Below are 20,739 nucleotides of genomic sequence, written 5' to 3' on the forward strand. Positions count from 1 at the left end.
TCCCGTGGGCTCCGTCTCATTTCTGGGTTACATCCTCAGTTTGATGTGAAAAGGATGTAAGCAACATTGATGTGCTCACCGATTTCTAGCAACGGCCCTGTGTGGCTGGTGGTTTGGGAGCTTTACCTCTGGGTTTATTAGATCAGGGCTGCACATCTGCTGGCCTGGGCTTTTGTTTTTTGACAGGAGGCCAGTGTTGGTTTGTTTCTCACTGGGAAAATATGCAAATAAACAGTTATTTATATTTTGAAAGCTGACAGAATAATACAGACATGTGGGTTGTCTTTGATGGCACCAGATTTGAGGAAAATATTTGTTTTGGTTGCTAATGGCTTAATAGATGGTCTTGCAAGTTGTGGAGCCAGGATTTCAGGATTGTCACCCTTCACACACCTGGGTAGAGCACCTGTGGCAAATGGATAAACTGGCATTTTGGGTTGTGTCCAGTTCAAGTCTTATGTCATGGTATGAATTTTGGCCACATTAGCTGCAACATATTTGATTGCCTATCTTTTCCCTTGACTCCTGAAACATGCATGTTGGTGGCTTTCTTTTGGAACCTATTAAACATTCTCTGAGGGTCTAGTTTGGTACCGCGTTGATTAAGAGAATGCATTTTAGAAGAATGAGAGAATGATGACAATTATTTATAATGCCTAAACATTTCATCTAAAGTTGCCATGCATCTTGATAAAAATTTCCCTCTGAAATCCTTTGGAATAAGTCTCTGTGTCAAAGGGCAAGTCACTGAAGGCGTGGAAGTGCGCATGCACGTGCGTGCTCATATATGCCTGCGCTTGAGGGTGTGGAGAACAGAGAAGAGAGAGAGAGAAAAAAACATAAAGAGGGAGAGAATGAGAGAATTCATCTTTCTCACTACTCTGAAAATAGGGTGTTCCAGCTTCTTGGTTATCATGAGGCAAGAGGCTCATTCATTTACTGATGAATTTCTATTGTAATTACAGAGAATTGGTAAGCCATGTTAAGTCCCAAGGGCTGAGCCCAAAATACACCATCCGCACAAGCCATTAGAATCCTCTCTGAAAAGCCTAGTAGCCAAGTCTGAAATCAATTTGTGAACAGATATGAACTGTTGCTCGTTGTCCATTCAAGTTCTAGTTGTTTCTCCATAATGCTAAGGGCCAAGTTCTAAAAGCAAAAGGAAATGGCCTGTGGCTGGATCCAGCGTGACCCACACTTGCAAGTTTCTGTTGTGTTGCAGAAGCGAACCACAACAGTTAAACTTTCCAGATCAACAGTTTTTCGATTGGGTTCCCAGAGAATAATGGCGCCTTTGTACAATTCTTGAAATAGAGCCTAGAGCCGCTCCACACAAAATAGTCTCTTTCAAGATCTTGGAAATAATGACCTCATAGGCAGATTGAAGCAGCAATCCATTAATAGTATCCTTTATAGAAAGCTGTCTCAGGGGAAGGACCTGGCTTAGTAAATCGGCATTGTTTACAAACATGACAGAAAAGAATCTCCCCTTTTTCTCTATGTTTGTGGACTGGTCGGAGACACCTCCCACTTGGGAAACAAATACATTAACAGCAAGGCTTCCTTACAGGTCCCTCCCCTTTCTCCACTGGTCACCTAAAAGCGTGCTTTGAAGCACGTGCTTTGAAGGGGAGTTAAAGCTAACAAGAGCCTCCTGTACTATTTCCTTGGTCACCAATTCAGAATAATCTGGAATCACTGGCAGAAGATGAAGATGGGTTGTGCCTTGTAAAGGGCGATGAAGAACTGGCGTAATACAACAGGATAATTGGAGCAAAACCAGCTCTGAAATGTCTAGGGAAATGGAGGGATCATGTGCTTCATGGTCCTACTGTGGCCGTGGACAGAGTCCTCAGTTTCATTTCCATCTCTGTCAATGAGGTTTAGTCCAGCCCCTCTTATGATGCCCTGATGAGTTGAATGGCAGTAAGCCAATTCCAGCGTACAGGGCAGTGGGAAGGCATGCCGTCTAACGGGGGGCCCTTGAACGATGCCTGTGATGTGGACCACAGCAAGAGTGGGATGCAAGTTTGGGGCAGGGATTTCTAGTCTAATATAGGAGAGTATTGTGTTTTATATCCTAGGTAGCCCTTTGTTCCCAACCTGAAAAGAAGCAGGGCATCTACCTGTAGAGTCTCTAGCCAGAGAGAGTCATTAGGAACAACACCACCAAAAAGGCCACCGTTAGCCACACCTAATCATCCAGAACAAAGAAGCCTAGTATTTTGGATTACGCAGGTGCACTTGAACCCTGACTGGCCCAGACTTCTACTTGCCTTGTTGTGTAAGGTCAACTTTGTATATAATTTTAAAAGGCCATGCATGTTTCTCTGACTTTTGTTATCTCAAGTCAAATAATGTGTCATTAGAAAATAGGTATCATCCGGAATACAGTGGTTCTTTCTCCCTGTGATACGTGTTTTTCCAAAATTTGTTTTCTTGGTATTTCTATTTAGACCCTCAGTTGTTTTGCAATAACTTCCAAATTTCATTATTTTTACCAAGCTAGATTCTATATATTTTAAGTTTATTTAATAATCAGCTCATATTCAGGCATTATTTTTGAACCCAGAAAATTGAAACAAACAAAACACACATACATACAGAAAAAATTAGTGCTTTTTTTCTGATGGCAAATTCTTCTTGTGACTCAGTTAAAACCATGGGGAAAAAGAATGGATATATTTATATGTATGACTGATTCACTTTGTTGTATACCTGAAATGAATACAACATTGTAAATCAGCTATACTCTAATAAAATAAAATTGAAAATAATATAAAAACAATTTAGAAAAGGTATTTTAAAAAAAAAACTATGGACCTCTGTAATACAGAGTACCACTGGTGAAGCCTGTCTTAAACTCTCTCTTCTTCTGGTGAAAGAGTGAATTTAGAAGGACCAAACTCAAAATGCAAAAAAGGATATAGACTCATTAGCTCTGGTTTCATGTTATAGTTAAAATATTTACCAGTAGTATCTATGAATATGCTTGATCCTTGACATAACAGTTACTTTATCATTTTACCGTGTGCTATAGTTTTATCCATATGGGTAAATGTGAGACTTAAATAAGTTGTTGGTTGTGGTGACAAGACATTTACTACTGAGTATTTCACTCTTGTGATTCCTGAGCAAAAGTGTGCAATGGTGGTCATGATTCATTAAGATAATGCAAGGCGTGACACTTAGGCAAGGGCAAAGAAAAGAGATCTCTTGGCCAAATCAAGGTCAAACCAGTCTTTGCTGGTTGGCAGTCACCTGTGCAGATGGAGAAACCCTTAACTGATACTTCCCTATTTTTGAATATTTAACAGGCTCTAAATATTTCACACATTTTAAAATATACTAAAATTTTAAAAGATTTCCACATAATGGAATATAACTTAGAATTCATTACTGAAGATAGTAAACACATTACAACTACAAAGGGCTGCAAAGAATTCTGGTAGATTATTTTTCATTACAGCGAGGAACAAGGAGACACCTGTTTTGTCGTTATTGTACTCAGGTTTGTTTATAGTAAATGTTATTGGAATAAAATGATATGTATTTGGAGAGCTCTTATACTCCTAAATTAGTGCCAGTTAGTGCTTGAGGAAATTACAGGGGTTTTGTTGCAGTGGGACTTTATTTTCCTTGTGTTCAGACTGGAGATGCACCCTAAGGTACTCTTTAACGCCTGACTTGCGATGGCAAGAGTCAGGGCCCTAATGCAAGGACTTGAATTTGAATGGAAAAGCAACTAGAAATAGAGACGTTTCCTTGGGGACTGTTTGCTTCTCCAGTTCACTTTAGTCTCCGAAGATACTAAATGAATGAAACCCAAATGTATTCAGCTCTAAGCACAAGATACCAAAAACTAATGAAATTAAGAGCAGATATGTTGCTAAAACCCAGACTGGTTCTTACAACCTGGTTAGCCCTGTCAGCTCCCTTGTTCCTACTCCAGGACATAAAATATGACAAGGAGTAAGGTAATGGTGTCTCCCCAGGAAGTGGTCCCTGGAGCTCCTCTTTGTTCACAGTGACATTTGGCTCTGCTTTATCTTCTCCCTCCTTCTTGAAGATGGGGTGTTATTTCCCCTAGCAGTCCACCCCAACTCTGCTGAAACTACCAGGTTTACTAGGTTGTTTCTCAGTTCTTTCTCGCAAACCCATAGAGTGTATTTTGTTAATCAGGTACACACAGGTTAAGATTCAGATGCCAAAGACATCCCTGTGTCAAAGCGACTCACAGGTCATTGTCGTGGGCCGTTAAGCATCAACAGCCTAGTGGCCTCAGGTTCAATCCCTGGCCCAGGAACTTCTGCCTGCTGCGGGTACAGCCAAAAAAAAAATCAACAACCAGGCCTCTGTCAATTCCAGTCTCCCAGGAGGTGGTATGACCTGACCTTGACAATCATCAGGATAGAAATTGTAGAGAAGAAAGATGGTAAACTTTGCGTTAAAAGACCGTGAGCAAACAGCAGGAAATAGAGTGTCATTGTGAGAAAAGGAAGTGACTTTAGGTGTCCGTGTATACATTTTCAAAAGCCATTAAGGACTTCTCTGGTGGCCTAGCACGTTAAGAATCCGACACTGTCCCTGCTGTGGCTTGGGTCACTGCCATGGACAGGTTCGATCCCTGGCTGGGGAACTTCCACATGCCACAAGCACCACCAAAAAAAAAAAAAAAAGAAAAAGAAAAAGCCATTACTGCTTTCGCTTCCCTCTTTGGGAAATTTCATCGTTGGGCTTTAGGGAGGCAGCTCCCTTCACTCTAGAAAAGAAACCGCTCCAAATGGTCAATGTCAAACCTGAGACCACATGAGATGAGTGGTTTCGTCTCTAAGATGTTCGGCTCCTCCTGTTTACTAAGACTGGTTCTTCACCCTCTCGTTAACTCGCCTTTTCTCCTCCTCCGCTTTAGGAGCCGTGCAGTCAGTTGTAACTGAAAATGTCTGACGGTCTGGATAATGAAGAGAAGCCCCCAGCTCCCCCACTGAGGATGAACAGTAACAACCGGGACTCTTCGGCACTCAACCACAGCTCCAAACCACTTCCCATGGCCCCCGAAGAGAAGAATAAGAAAGCCAGGCTCCGCTCTATCTTCCCAGGAGGAGGGGATAAAAGTAAAGTATCAGTGGCCGGGCATTGAAAAGGGGCTAGTTTATTCTTTCGTTGTCACTTTCTTTTCTCGAGTGGTCATTTCTGGAGCATTGGCTGTTCAGAGCCTGCCTGACCTTTACATCTACACCGTCAGAGGTTGCACTTTGTCAGAGGATCCTGTTTGATTGACTTGCTGTTTGGTTATAGAAAATACATGTATGCTGTGTTTGCCTTTCACACAGAAGCGAATTCATAGTGTTAAGGCCCGGGAAATCATAGCAACAGTACTGTCTTAGGTATGTGAACAGGGACTTTCTTTCTGATAACTCGAAGGCGAATTCAGAGTCAGCCCTTCCTAACTGCAAGGTGTCCTTATCAGGACTTTGCATAGAGGTGGATCTGTTTCCATGTATCTTTTTGACAACCTTGAACACTTTGAATTGAGGATACGGGAGTCAGTCTAAGTGTCACATTATTGTCTCTCTAAGTCACGGGATGGGAAGAAACTTCTGAGTCATCTGTTTCCTTTCCCATTCTCCTGTTCGTCATCCCCTGCACAAGCAGCCCTTTTTGCATCGAGTATCCCAACAATATAATGTCATTTATCCTTGGGTTGGTCACATACCATTTGGTCCTTAAATATCAGATGCAGACACATGGGAGGTATAAAATCTCTAGTCGTTGTCAGGTTGCATTAATTAGCATCAGGCTTAAACATGGTGTCTGTAAATGTGACGATTGCAGCAAAAGAGAGTAAAGCCAAGTACAAGGACTCTGGCACCAGAGAAGGTTGCCAAGAGGGTAAGATGGGTGATGTCTGTAGAAGAGGAAAGGGACATTCTCGACCTGCTTCTTAAACGTAAAAGAAATAGCTTTGTAGTCACTTACATGGTATTAATGACTTCATACCATAAGGAAACCTGAAGCTCTTAATTAGGGCCAATATTGCCTCTCGTACATAATACCTGTGTTCCTTACAAGATACTTTATCCCTGGTGACCCAGGGATGGGAAAGATGGACATGATGTTCAATGTCTGGAATGAAGACAAGCAAAGGAATAAGAAAACACTTTGGGAGTTCCCGTCGTGGCGCAGTGGTTAACGAATCCGACTAGGAACCGTGAGGTTGCGGGTTCGGTCCCTGCCCTTGCTCAGTGGGTTAACGATCCGGCGTTGCCGTGAGCTGTGGTGTAGGTTGCAGATGCGGCTCGGATCCCGCGTTGCTGTGGCTCTGGCGTAGGCCGGTGGCTACAGCTCCGATTCGACCCCTAGCCTGGGAATCTCCATATGCTGCGGGAGCGGCCCAAGAAATAGCAACAACAACAACAACAAAAGACAAAAAAAAAAAAAAAAGAAAACACTTTGCTTCCGAGGGACGTGCCACCGTGCTAGAGGAATTTTTGCAGACATGTTTTCAGACGCCGGAGTGGGTCCTGAGACAAATTGTGCTGGGAGCAAGGGATTCGAGACATGTATGGTGCACCATGACCTGGAGACCAAGTCTTATGTGACAGTGTTACCCGGGAAAGAACCACTCGATCCTGCAGCTGCTGTGTTGTATCTGCCATAACTGCAGAAAGTGATTGAAGAGGGGGATTAGGTGCCTATATAAATCTTGGGTGCCCTTGAGACCACCATGCTTTGGAAACCCTTAAACGGTCCTATTTGCCCTTTTGAAGAACAAGAGCCAACTGATGCTGACATGAGGCCAGCCGGAACAGAGAGGCTGACATTTCTGTTTTGTGCCAACGCTACAGGTGACCTCATAGGGAAACCATGAGTGCTCTAGTGAAAACCATGCCCATCAGAATTAAAAACCAAGCTAAGTTTCCAGTATACTGGCCTGCCGACAGAAAAGCCTTAGAAGACTCCTTCTCTCCTTAAGGATGGTTTGAACCATGCTTTCTTGCAGAAGTTCAAGACTACTGAAAAGAAAAGTCTTGAATTCAAAGACCTATTGATTCTTCGCTGTCCTTCTGTGCCTCAGACGCATTTGCCAATGTGCATCTTGATGTTAAGGTTGTCTTTATAACCAGTCGCATATTGCAGATCCTTGAGCCCTAAGATCCCTATTTGATCTGGCCATTCAAGAAGACCTAGGCCCAACTAAGATATTAATAATGTGATGTGCAGGATCTCACAGAGGCTCCTCTGTCTGAAGATCCCTGTGCCTGGGAGTCCTGTGCCATCACCAGTGCTGAATTCTTCATAATGGAGGCATCAGAGCATTGGACAGAGCCTGCCATTAGTGTGAGCTGGGAGATTTGGCTAGAGATGGTGAGGTATCTTTCAAGGAGTTCTCCTGAAGACAAAGAATCTTTGGATCAAGGAGAACCTACAGGTGAAGATGAACATTTGGCCCAGGAACAGTCACTGCCTGCAGGTGAATCTGAACCTGTTGGTCCTAATTCAGGTGATGTGATGAGCCCGAGGATGACTCTCAGGAAGCTCTCAGGAGCCCAGAGGGGATTGTCATAAATGGTGATGAAGATAATTAGGAAGCTATGGCACTGAAGGCAAATACAGTTATAAGCAACAGGAGAAATTTTTTTAGAACAAGATCAAAACTTCGCCAAGCGAGTAATGAAAAATTGGTACCTTTTCATGTCAAATCTTACCTGTTCAAAGCTTGAGCGATTTAGCAGAATTCCATAAAGAGGTGCTATGATGCCTTAAAAATAATCACATTGGACAGAAACCATCATCAGCAAAATTTAAGTCATCAGGCAGCGCCATTTAGTACTTTTGCTGGACAGCTGATAAGCTGCCTTCATACAAAGCTTGAATGATTTAATTGAACTCTATAAAGAGGGGTTAAGAGTCTTTTTACAACACTGTGTTCAGAAAAAGAACCTGCATCATTGAGCGGTGCCTTTTAACTATGTGTGCTGGACAGCAGATAAGCTGCCTTCAGACAAACTTGAATGATTTAATTTGAGCTCTATACAGAAGCGTTAAGGTGTCTTCAGAAAAGACTTGAGGAGACAGGAAGCTTCTTCAGAAGAGCCAGTCATTAACTCATGCCACTGAAATTCACTTGGTTGGTAGGGCTCAAGCCCCAAGCGAGTTGTTACAATCTCATGATTGGACTTAGATGAAGAGCATTAGACTGAGAGCTTGAAGATCCATGATTTGAACTAACAGCCCACTTGTGTTCACTGTTTCACGGTCACAGTGAGTTGTACATCCTCATCCGCTCTGGAAACCATGTCAAGATCCACATGGAAACTACATAGAACCTATCCCTTTGCCAACTTAAGCTGTGGAAGTTCTCATTATTCTTTTATGTAATGTGCTGTCATTGTTTTGTTTCACTGCACAAAAACATATTGTTGAGGGCTCTCAAATTTCATATGTGACCTCAGTTCCACTGCCTCCCCCCCCCTTTTTTTAACCTTCTTCAATTATAATTTCCTCTGCTGAGCTCTCCTACCTAGATGGGGGTCATTCAGGATCTTGACCCTCATAGATGCAGAGGGATTACTACTTCTGTGTTTCTGCCTCTCAGTGACTACTTGGATTGTACCCCAATCAGTCTTGAATGAATGGAAAGAGCACTGGACTTGGGTTCTGGCGACCTTGGGTTCGAGTCCGGCTCTGCCACCGATTATTGTGAGTTTGGGCCAGTCACTTAGTTTTTCTGAGCCTCGATTTCATCACCTGCTAAATGAAGATAATAAGACCTGGCCTACCTAGGAAAATACTTAGGATACTCAAATGTAATTCTAAGTATCAGTGCTATTAAAAGTAAAATTAACAAGTGCTAAATAATTGTGAGGTGTTCTTACATTTGTATCATTCTGGAACTTACAAACAACGACCTAACTAGGTTTTAGAATTCTTGCTTCCTTTTTAAAGTAACTTTGCCCCTAACCATAAATGTCACTTATAAAAATTTTATTTATTTACTTATTTTATAAACAACAGATGTTTATTTCTCATAGTCGTAGAGGCTGGGAAGCCTAAGATCGAGGTGCCAGCAGGGTTGAGTTCTGGCAACAGCCCTCTTTCTAGTTCATGGCTGGTGTCTTCCCAGTGTCTTCACATGGTTGGAAGAGCTAGGGGTCTCTCTGGGGTCTCTTTCATAAAGCACTAATCCCATTCATGAGGGCTCCACCCTGTGGAATTAAAGAACCTCAGCTAAAATTGGAGTCAGGACAAGTCTGTAGGGGTAATAGCTCTCACTCCCTGCCATACATAATCAGTTACTTCGAAGAGGAATAGACTTTAGGCTCTATGTCCAACAGGAAGGTGCCTTTTCTTTATAGAAACTTTTTAAAAGAAAATTAAAATTACCCATAATGTCACAAGATCCCAAGTAACTAACTGGGTTGGTATTTTCCCTCCCAGTTCTTCTTCTCTTCTTCCATGTGAAAAGCTTGGAAGATAAAGGCAAGCATAAAGAAAAAATTAATTAAAACGACCCCTATTCACAAATTGCAGAAACAATGTTAACATTCTAGTGGCTTGCTGTCCAGACTATCTTTTTTTTTTTTAGGCTAGGGGTTGAATCGGAGCTGTAGCCTCCAGCCTACGCCAGAGCCACAGCAACGCGGGATCCGAGCCGCATCTGCAACCTACACCACAACTCACGGCAACGCCGGATCCTTAACCCACTGAGCAAGGGCAGGGACCGAACCCGCAACCTCATGGTTCCTAGTCGGATTCGTCAACCACTGCGCCACGATGGGAACTCCATCTTTTTTTTTTTTTTTTTTTTTTTTAATGGCTGGACCGGTGGCATGTCGAAGTTCACAGGCTTAGGGATCCAACCCGCACCACGGTTGCAGCCTGTGCCACAGCTGTGGCAACGTCAGATCCTTAACCTACTGCGCCACAAGGGAACTTCCTCTGTCCAGACATTTTTATGGTTGTATATACGTATACTTTTTATGTAGTTAAAATCATACTATATATAGTTTTATATCCTGCTTTTTCTCTTGATATTATTATGCGCATTTTCCCTCATTTAAAAAAACTTCCATAAATACCATTTTTGATGGTGTATAATATTTCATCATGTAGTGGCATCATGGTTTATTTAACCATGTGTTTTGTTGGTTATTTGGGATCCCATCCAAATTTTTGTCATAAATAATATCACATTGTCTGTTTATTTAGTTAAATGAAAATACTTGCTTTATCGACAGCAGAGGTTTTTGTTGGTTTGTTTTAAGGGGTCTCGTAAATAAGCTATATTTCGTTGACCAAATGGAATGGCAAGAGACAGGTAGAGGAGAAACAGGTAGCACATGTAATTTCCAGATGGAGGATGTGTCTGTTGGAGGCCATTCTAAAAGCTGAATCTTGGTGTTAGAGCAAAGTTAAGAGGGACAGTTTGCCACCGTATTATTTATGCTTCACTGTAGAAAAGTGTTCAGAATTTAGACAAGGACAAGGACATCCTGAACGAGTGGTTTGATGAGGTTTTTATGGAGACCATGAACTGTGAGACTGATCGGGTTTCTCTTTTGTTGGCTATGAGAAAGCTGGAAGCCAGGTGTGTGGCCCATGCCTTGCACTCGTAATGGGACTCTGGCACATATGCACCTTGTATCAGCTTTCTTCCAGGCTCCATTTTCCCTTTAACTTGAATCTACTTTGAATGTCTGCTGCCATCATCCTGTATTTTGTGTATTCTCGCAAGCCGCCTTATGTCCATTTTGGAACAAGGTGGGCGGTAAATACATGGATGAATAAATAAATGCGTAACAAAAATACCCGAATCAAGAAAACAATAAGGCAAAGGCAGTGAAACAAATGAATCTGCCAGGCCTCTGAAAGTGGCACAGTCCCTCTGAAAAGAATCAATGTTAAGGACTTGGAGCTTGGGAAAAGGTGGAAAAGAAGCAGGCGAGGTTGCCTGTGGAGGTGACATGTCCTCTGTGAAGCTTGTGTCTTCTGCACCGTGCTTATACATCACGTCACGTGTCTTGTGCTGTCCTGGAGCAGTAGGTGTGTTTCAGGGGACGTGCGATGCTGTGTGAAGGGCTGTGTCTTTACACGGTTTGTGTGCTTTTTGTCTGTGGAACATCCGGAGAGATTTGGGAGCTGGTGTGCCTGGAAATGGAAGTGAGGACCCCTCTTCCTGGAGGAGTGCAAGGGGGGAGTCGCATAAATCAAATCAAGCCGAATAGGAAGTGACTCTCATTTACTGATGAGTTCCTAGGATCCCGGCTGTGTGACAGGCACTCTACATGTATTGAGTCTCTCAGTCCTTACACCTACTCTGTATTATCTCCCTTTTTACAGATGAGGCCATTTAAGCTCCAAGTGTATAAGGCGATAGTAAACGCTTGAAGCCAGAAGTCTCCCAGATCTGTCTGACCCCAAACCCCATGCTTGTTCTACCCTAGCACACTGCCTTGCAACAGGACAAGGGGCTGTGTGCTAAACTACGTCCCTAGCATCCAAAAGCCAACAGTGGCTTTCATTTTTCCTTAAGAAGATGGCAGTGTACTTTAAAACATCCGAATTTCAGAAAAGGAGGCTTTTTGTTGCCACTCAGAAGGAAAGGAAAGTTTAAATTTGTTTTTCTTGAAATACAGTTGATTTACTATGTTGTGTTAGTTTCAGGTGTAGGGCAAAAAAGTGATTCGTGTGTGTGTGTGTGTGTGTGTGTGTATGTGTTTTACATTTTCTTCCATTATAGATTATTACAAGATACTGAGTGTAATTCCCTCTGCTATACAGTAGGTCCTTGTTGGTTATCCATTTTATATAGAGTAGTGTGTATGTTTGAATCCCAAACTCAGAAAGGAAACTTTTCTGTCACTTTTTGTTTTTTGTAATAAGTGGTGGCGAGAAAATATTCTTGACAATAGAGATGGGCTGACACTTGATTTGGGTGTTTGATGGGTTAGATTCGCGTTTGGTGTGTGTGCTATACTGACTTGCGTATCGCTTACTTTAGAAAGTGGAGGCTCTAAAAGAGTGTTTTCATATATATAAAAAAGTGCTAAGTGCCGTATAGCTTTGTTATTGTATTGCATATATATAATTGTTCTAATTCTTAGAGTATGTTATCTTCTATATACACTGCACAGTGAGAAGCATCACTGTGCAACAGTTAAAGAAGACTCAGTTATCCTGTGTACTCTTGTTACTCCAATGGTTCGGTCAATACACGTTTTTAACTTCCATCTAATTAATGCACAATAAAAAAATACTTAGTGTGATAACTAGACTGAACAGTATGCAGTCTTTCTTCAGTGATGCTGAAGACCCTTTGGGATCTTGCAGTAGCTCAAGGTTATTTTCATCGTACTAACAATGAGTGGGAGTCTCAATTATTAAGGGTTTTGTGAGCAGAAAGCCAGATGTCAGAGACCACGACATCCTGAATGGTATTTACCTTCTTCTTGGTTTTTCAAATGTAGGCCATACAGCTCAGCAAAGAGTGCTCTTTGGAGGTCACTGCCCTGCCCTTTGGGGAGCCTTGAAGGGCAGAGCATCTTGCTTTTCCTGCAGGGTCAGGGCTTTGCCCCAGGAGAAGAGCCTCCGGTACTCCTAGAAGTGTTTGAAATGGGAAGAAGGTGGGAGAAGGATGCACATTGTCTACTAGGGCCTGTGCTTCTACTTCAAGGCCAATAAAGAGAGAAATTGGGCACAACTCTGGCGGCCCACTAGAACCACCAGACAAATTCAAAAGAAGTATCGAATGCAGGATTGGGGCAATAAAGAGACCCCAGGAAAGAAGCAACAGGCAGACATAAATTGAGAGAACAAAAAATGTATAAGAGGGAGATTAGGAGATAGAGAAGATGCAGGGGCAGGAGATGGATGAGAAGAGAGGAAGACAGGAGATGTGTCAAACATCAAAATGAAATAATGCAAAGAAAGGAAACTTGACCCTAGCTAAGGAATATGAAGTCGCTTTCCTCGGTAAAACAAATGAGGCCCTTTACCCCCCTTTCACCTTAATTTGTGCCTTGTATGCCTGTCCACATGATCAGAAGTGTCTGGTAGAGAGGACTTTGCCTCATATTCGCTTCTTGTTTTCAAGCATTTTCCACTGAAATTGCTGCACATGTGGATTGGGTGTAAATGAGAGCGGAACTGGTGTGTGTTGCCGGGAAGAAGATGCCTAAGCGTCAACTTCCTAATGATTTGCCAGAATGATCACTGTTGCTGAAAGCTTTTGAAGATGATACTCCTTAAGGTGATGGCTGTCTATGTGTGTGTGAATGAGGTCACTAGAAGGGCTCACATGGGATCATTTCCTTTTCCCCATCATCCTCATGCACACCCAGCCTATAAATTGGGCTGTAGCTGCTCTTGCAGAACCAGGTACCACTTGGAGCTTTTATCTGTACGTTAAAGGCTGCGGGGTTATGGAGAGCCTATGTTGTTTTCCATAGCCCAGAAGACCTGACAGGAGGAAATGGGCCAACTAGTCCACCAGAGGGCATGGAACTAGCCGTAATGAAATTCCCGAAATGCCAGTTAAATATTATGAGTTACTAAGGGTAAAACTTCCTAGGTCCTTTTTTTTGAGGGAGTCTTATGGCTTTACCAGGTTCTCCCTGAAGGCAGGAGAATAAACCTTCCACCATGGGCCTTCCCAACTGTATACTTCTGGGGTTTGCTAGTATAATAAAAGATAAAAATATGGTAAGTATTTAAGATAGTCCAGTTTAATCCTCTTCCTTGGTAGTTATATTTGCAAGGACATCACCCATAGGATGGAAGTGGCAGATTACATCTGACTAGCATCCATGAGGTTGCAGGTTCGATCCCTGGCCTTGCTCAGTGGGTTAAGGGTCTGGCATTGCTGTGAGCTGTGGTGTGGGTCGCAGACGCAGCTCAGATCCTGCATTGCTGTGGCTGTGGTGTAGGCCGGCAGTTAACAGCTCCAATTCGACCTCTAGCTTGGGAACCTTCATATGCTGTGGGTGTGGCCCTAAAAAGACCAAAAAAAAAAAAAAATCCCCAAAAAAGTGACAGATTACTTAGTTCTCTAGCAAACATAGTCACCCTATTAATAAGTATATTCCTTTTTTCTGTAAGTAAGATTGTTTTTAATATTTTTTTAAAATGAGATACAGTTAATTTAAAATATTATAGAAGTTTCGGGTCCACAGCATAGTGATTCACAATTTTTAAAGGTTATGTTCTTTTCACAGTTATTATAAAATATTGGCTATATTCTCTGTGTTGTACAGTATATTCTTGTAGTTTATTTTATACATAACAGTTTGTACCTTTCCCTCTCCCACCCTCATATTGCCTTCTCCCTCTTCCCACTCCCCACTGGTAAGCACTAGTTTGTTCTCTAAATCTAAGTCTGCTTCTGTTGTGTTGTATGCACTAGTTTGTTGTATTTTTTAGATTCCGCATATAAGTGATATCATATACTATTTTTCTTTCTCTGTCTGACTTATTTCTCTAAGCCTAAAACTGTCCATGTTCATCCATGTTGTTGCCAATGGCAAAATTCCATTATTTTTTACGGCTGGGTAATATTCCATTTTATATACATAAAACTCATCTTTATCCATTCGTCTGTTATGAGGTGATGTATTTTGGATGGAAGTTGTAGGGATATTAGTGTTCCATGTCATATTAATCACCTCCTTCAAACCTCCTATGATGGCGGTAAGGATTCCCCATTTTACAGAGAAAGGTTGAAGTTCAGAGAGGTTAACTGACTTCCACAAACTTGCCCCACTACTAATTACAAAGCAAGACTGGCCTGGAATTTAGATTCCCCAACTCCCAGTCCAGTGCTGGTTGAATACTCTACTGCTTGCCATAAAATGAGAGTCAGCTAACTTGTTTTGAACATAGATTTGGGCTGATGGAATATGCAAAAATGGGATTTTTATGGAAGCAGGTGAAACCTAGGTGAAACTAAGCCATTTTCTCAATCAGCAATTGCAATAGACGTTATCTCTTTGTTTGCAAGATGCTCCTCCTGAGGGCCTAACTTGTTAGCAGAAAATAACAGCCATTGTTAAAAAAAAAGAAAGAAAGAAAGAAAATTGTTCACCATTTTTCCCTGATTCCTGTTTTTTTTTTAGCTTTTAAATCTTTTTTCTATTACAAAAATAATATCTGATATTTAAAAAAAATTTTTTAATTGTTATTTCCCCAATACAGTTTTTTCCCTACTGTACAGCAATATCTGATATTTTTATAATTAAAGTATTAAAGAACTATCTTAAGATAAGACCCAAGAGTCATCTCTCATCCCTCCCTTTAAGATTCATTCATCATCCAGTATTTAAGGATTTGGGCCCTTCTCCTCATTTACTAAACATCCGTTTCCTTTTCTGCTCAGAATCAGTATATCTTTTGCCCAGGATGCTAGGTTTAAGCCAGAAATATATCTCTTACGTAGAACTTCTTTTTAAATCTTTTACCCACCTTGCACTGTCAATTTCTTTAAATACTTAGAGCCAAGAATAAAATCTATTTTTATGTCTAACTTTCCATTGTAGCTACCACATAGTACTTTCAAGTATTTCCAAGGGGAACAATAAATTTGAAGGCCCATAAAATGTTATTCTTTCTACTGAATAAAAAAAAAAAAGAAGACAACTAGATAATTAATCTCCCCCCTGTGTGAGGGGAAAATGTATATTTTGTGAATCCAGGAGGCGAGAAACTCCTGTGGATCCCCTCTCATAATATGTCCCCAAACGGGATATTTGTTTATATAGCAGATGTGCCAGAAACTAGAACAGTTTTTGCAGAAATCAGTCCTTCTGGAACTATGGCTTTCACAAGGAGCACCCGCCCCCTGACTACCTGCAGGGCTGCTGTTGCCATAGGAAGAACTGTTCTGGGATGCTAATTTTTATCCAAGTGCAAGGCTTCAGGGAAGTTTCCATCAGGGAAGAACCCAGGGGGTGGGGTGGGGTTATGGCATGGTGGAGTGCTCGGTGACCCACACAACAGGGGATGGAGCACAATGGCTTTTTTTTTTTTTAAATTCAAAAAAACACCAACTCCCATATTTCATTTACTTTCCTGATAGTTAAATAGATACTTGGGCATTTTAATTCTTAAGGACCACAAGGAGAATATTTTGTAAACATTCTTTGTAAGGCATTGACTAGCATAATTCATTCTTAGTGAATTACAGAAATTGTTGAACCACTGAAAGCACCTGTCACCCAGCTAAAGAGTGACTATATCACTAAGGATCATCTATTAGGAAAAGTAAAGGTTGTCACCCAGAGGAGATGGATGGCCCTTTCAAAATACTTTATCTGGAGTTCCCATCGTGCCTCAGTGGAAATGAATCTGACTAGCATCCATGAGGACACAGGTTCGATCCCTGGCTTCACCCAGTGGGTTAAGGATCTCGCATTGCTGTGAACTGTGGTGTAGGCTGGCAGCTACAGCTCTGATTGGACCCCAAGCCTGGGAACCTCCATATACTGCGGGTGCGGTCCTAAAAAGACAAAATGAAATAAAATAAAATACTTCTTTATCCTTCCAGCATGGCATTCCCAGAGCAAAGCCCAGGAATATTGAGGTGAAAAACAAATGTTTTAGTATGATGGATCTGTAACCAGCCACGCCCACTCCCCCTGTGGGAAATGACCCCTGTGTTTGCACAAGTGGTTTGGCTTCAGGAACACATAAACACTGTGTACAGATTGCACGTAGGTGGGGGAAGAGGGACAAAGTGGGGCCGGCGGGGGGTGGGGGGAGGGGGGGTTGTCCTCCTAGTGTCAAGCAAGATGTTATGGGACAAGGGACCTTCCCAGGAGAGCTTCAACCCCAGCAACTCCTATACGAGCCTCCTAGCAAAGTATTTTATCAGATCTCCTTTGTCGCAAAGGACTTCGTGAAAGATCACAGGATAGAAACATGTGCAAGCAGCCAATGCGTACGTCAGAACTGCCTGCTGACTTTGAGGACAGATCTAGTATATTAGCTACCATTTTAAAAACGAGAGAGAACAGAATTGGATGCCAGGAGAGGCTTACCTGGAGCCCTTTTTGTGGTTGCCTTATATGCTTAGAAAAGATTAGTGCCCACTTTTGATGTGCCCAGCTCTGCGCTGAGTGTTGTGAGAAGGTACTACTTAAAAGTCAATGTTCCCTGCCCATAGATGGTTTTCAATCTAGGTGCAAAAATTAGACACGCGTATAGTTTATGTAGGAGACACTCAGTGCGTGATCTTAAAGGCAAAAGGTGCATTGACAAATCCTCCTCGTGCCACCCCCACCCTCACCGTGTGTGAAATAGCAACCATTCTGAAGCCCCGCCCTCACCAACCCATGTGTACTTGGTGGGGCAAAGCTCCCTGACTTGTCTCTCAGAAAATACCTTTTCTGTCATAGCATCCACGTGCTCAAAAGCGTTTCCCAGCACATTCTTTATTACTATCTCCATTTTCATCTTTCTTTCTTTCTTTTTTTTTTTTATGGCTTTTGTCTTTTTTAGGGCCACACCCATGGCATGTGGAGGTCCCCAGTCTAGGGGTGGAATTGGAGCTACAGCCGTTGGCCTACACCACAGCCACAGCAATGCCAGATCCGAGCCTCATCTGTGACCTATACCACAGCTCAAGGCAACGCCGGATCCTTAACCCCCTGAGCGAGGCCAGGGATCAAACCTGCAACCTCATGGTTCCTAGTCAGATTCGTTTCCGCTGAGCCACGACGGGAACTCCCATTTTCATCTTTCTTACCTCCTAATTTCTAAGACTATACCCTTTGTCTTCTCACTTCCTTCTCAATATGCTGTATACATACCTGCATCCAACCTTTGCTTCTCTTGTTTTTCCTACTTGGGGTTGCTCTACCTTTCCTGCCCATCCATTCTTTAAGACCCATCTCTCAAATCCTTGCTGCATCCTGCCAGCTGCAGGTCAACGGGAGATCCTGAAAGAGGAACGGTGGCCAAGGCATACAAAACACACAAGAAGACTCTTTTGCATTTTAAAAGTGGGGGCCAGGAGGCACTCTGTTCTGCAGAACAAAGGCCCCTAGGCTTTAAGCCCACATGGCTTTTATTAGGGAAGGTGACATGTTTAGATGTGTGAGCGAGAGCAGGCAGAGGGAGTGTAGAAGCTATCTTTTAGTGAGATTTAGGGAGACTGCTAGCAATAAAAGTCACAGGTGTATACATCTAGGATATAGTGCAGCTGCCTAAAGAACAACAGAGTTAACGTATAAGCCCCTTATTTTATTTTGACAGGAGACCCTGCACTTTAGAACTGTGTGTCGGCAGACACGCTTATCTGGCTTTTGCCATCACAAGCATTCCTTGGCTTATTGTGCTTTTGCACGTACCAAGTGTGCTTTCTGCAGAGATCAGCAGTTCAGTGGTCTCCAACACCTCCCCTCCAGCAAGTCCTCACTTTTCTTTTGACATGCTCCAGCATTTATATTCTAGTCTTATGGGAGTTCCCATCGTGGCGCAGTGGTTAACAAATCTGACTAGGAACCACGAGGTTGAGGGTTCGATCCCTGGTCTTGCTCAGTGGGTTAAGGATCCGGCGTTGCCGTGAGCTGTGGTGTAGGTCGCAGACGCGGCTCGGATCCTGAGTTGCTGTGGCTCTGGCGTAGGCCGGTGGCTACGGCTCCAATTAGACCCCTAGCCTGGGAATCTCCATATGCCGCGGAAGCGGCCCTAGAAAAGACAAAAAATAAGTAAATAAATATATTCTAGTCTTCCCGAATTGGAACCGAATTTTTTCTGGTCTGGTGTATCAGCTGCCATTTCTTGTTTACAAAGCTTATTTCCCCAGTTAGAGCGCAAGTTTAGACCATGACTTCAGTTCCTCATGAGTCACCCAGCCTGCTCTGTCACTGCCCCAATCCATAATTCCATGTATAGTGGTTAACTGACCCACTGACTGAGTCAAAGGAATGGAAGCAAGGACAGTAGCAAAAAGAGAGCTGTTCCTCAGAGCCAGGGTTGTGAAAAGCTTACTGCTTAGAATTAGCCAGCCTATGTGTTTTTTATCTTTTGGAAAAGTTATTTCTGCCTTTTAAAATATGTTTTATGTAATATTTTGTTTTTAGTTGTCTGTATTAATGTGGCTTTCTTTTTTTTTCTTTTTTTTTTTTTCCGTCTTTCTGCGATTTCTTGGGCCACTCCTGCAGCATATGGAGGTTCTCAGGCTGGGGTCGAATCGGAAATGTAGCTGCTGGCCTACACCAGAGCCACAGCAATGAGGGATTCGAGCCACGTCTGCAACCTATACCACCGCTCACAGCAACGCCGGATCCCTAACTTACTGAGCGAGGCCAGGGATCGAACCCGCAACCTCACTGTTCCTAGTCAGATTCATTAGCCAGGACAGGAACTCCTTAATGTGGCTTTCAATGTCACTTTTTTTATTATGCTATATATCGTAATTTTGTGTGTTTTCTGTGCTTTTTTAAAAATGATTATCATTCTGTGCTTTTAGGCTAACTTTATATAGGAAGGCATTTCTCTGTGTCTGTTCTCTGCCCTTCCTTTTCTTTTCCTGCATGCTCTGTTTTCAAGGGAACTAGAAAGTGTTCTAAAAAATAATTCTGGACGTGACCACATGCCCTCTAGTGAGAAGGCCCAACAAAACTTCCAGGAATTTTAGGCGAAGATGACAAGTGGAACTCTTACAACAAGGAAGACTCAAGTGACAGTTTTCTAAAATGCTTTCAGAAGGCCAGCATAGCACCATCCTGGGATTTCATCCAGGGGAGCAGTGGTTGCTGTGCTATACTTTGAACCCTGTATAACTGTGTTGCTAGTGTATGCTTTTGGCCCCAAAGTGGTACCTGGCAAGCGGTGATCCCAAATGAATACAGTCATCCCTGTGTTGGGGAAAAACAGCCACAATGCCATCACCACCAGCTGCAACTACAACAAGCACTCTAAATCATACCCTTCCACCCCCTAGCCTTCTTGGGGAACCTGGACAAACATCTCCTCATCCATGAACACATACTGGCAAAAGAAGCATGACCTGTCTCCATATATTCGGTCTCATTTCATATAATGAAGGTCATTCATTTGTTCATCCACTTATCCATTAAATATTTACTGTAACAGGTATTACGCTAGATAGATGTTGAGGTACAGAGGTGGATAAGTCTCCCAGTTCCCGCCTTTAAGGAACTGATAGCCTAGTGAGGGACCCAGACAAGTCAGTCAATGAGTAGAGTTTAGCGTGGTAAGTACAACAGAGAAGCGAGCACCAAGGACAAGCATCTGAGGGGAGGGGCAGTTAGGGAAGGCTTCCTGGAGGAGGTGACCACTGAACTGAAGTGAGTCTTAATACAGAAGGAATAGAGCAGGCTGTGTAAGAGTTGGGTGGCGTCCCAGGTAGAAGGAGCAGCATTACAAAGGGAGTAAGCATGTCACACTATTAGTTGAGGTTCACTGACTGTGACTACAAGTAATCAGCATGGCTAGTGCATAGGGCACTAGTGGGAGAGGTGTGGGAGATGGAGCCATGGAAGTAATTGGGGCTTGGCTTCTGGAGGGCTTATGTATGTGCCAAGCTAAGGGCTTCGAATATGATTTCTGAGGGCAGTGGGGAAACATGGAAGCAGGTGACTCATACCTGATTTGTGTTTCAAAATATCATTCTAGCCACAAGAGAAGAATGGATATGGGTGGGGAGGGAGGGATGGGAGTCATGCAGGTGAGAAATGACAATGAGCTGGCCCAAGGGCTAGTAGGAGCAAGAATAGG

The 20,739-nt window shown here is 42.7% G+C and overlaps 1 protein-coding gene across 31 annotated transcripts in view; it reads left to right on the top strand.

The window, feature by feature from the left end:
* Nucleotides 1-20,739, top strand: part of PAK3 (p21 (RAC1) activated kinase 3) — a 299,369-nt gene that overhangs the window by 196,522 nt on the left and 82,108 nt on the right. For all 31 annotated transcript variants that reach the window (XR_014835535.1, XR_014835534.1, XM_085008202.1 and 28 more), the window contains one exon: nt 4,913-5,114. Coding sequence is in view for 29 of the 31 variants with exons in the window: in XM_085008202.1 (XP_084864328.1) it covers nt 4,940-5,114 (175 nt within the window). In the remaining 2 variants the exon portion in view is untranslated. The remainder of the gene's footprint in view (nt 1-4,912; nt 5,115-20,739) is intronic.

Source organism: Sus scrofa, chromosome X (genome assembly GCF_054392235.1).
Source record: "Sus scrofa isolate SSC_HxYL_T2T_F1_AM1 chromosome X, Sscrofa_HxYL_maternal_Yorkshire_Landrace_v2.0, whole genome shotgun sequence".
Classification (NCBI taxonomy): Eukaryota; Metazoa; Chordata; class Mammalia; order Artiodactyla; family Suidae; genus Sus; species Sus scrofa.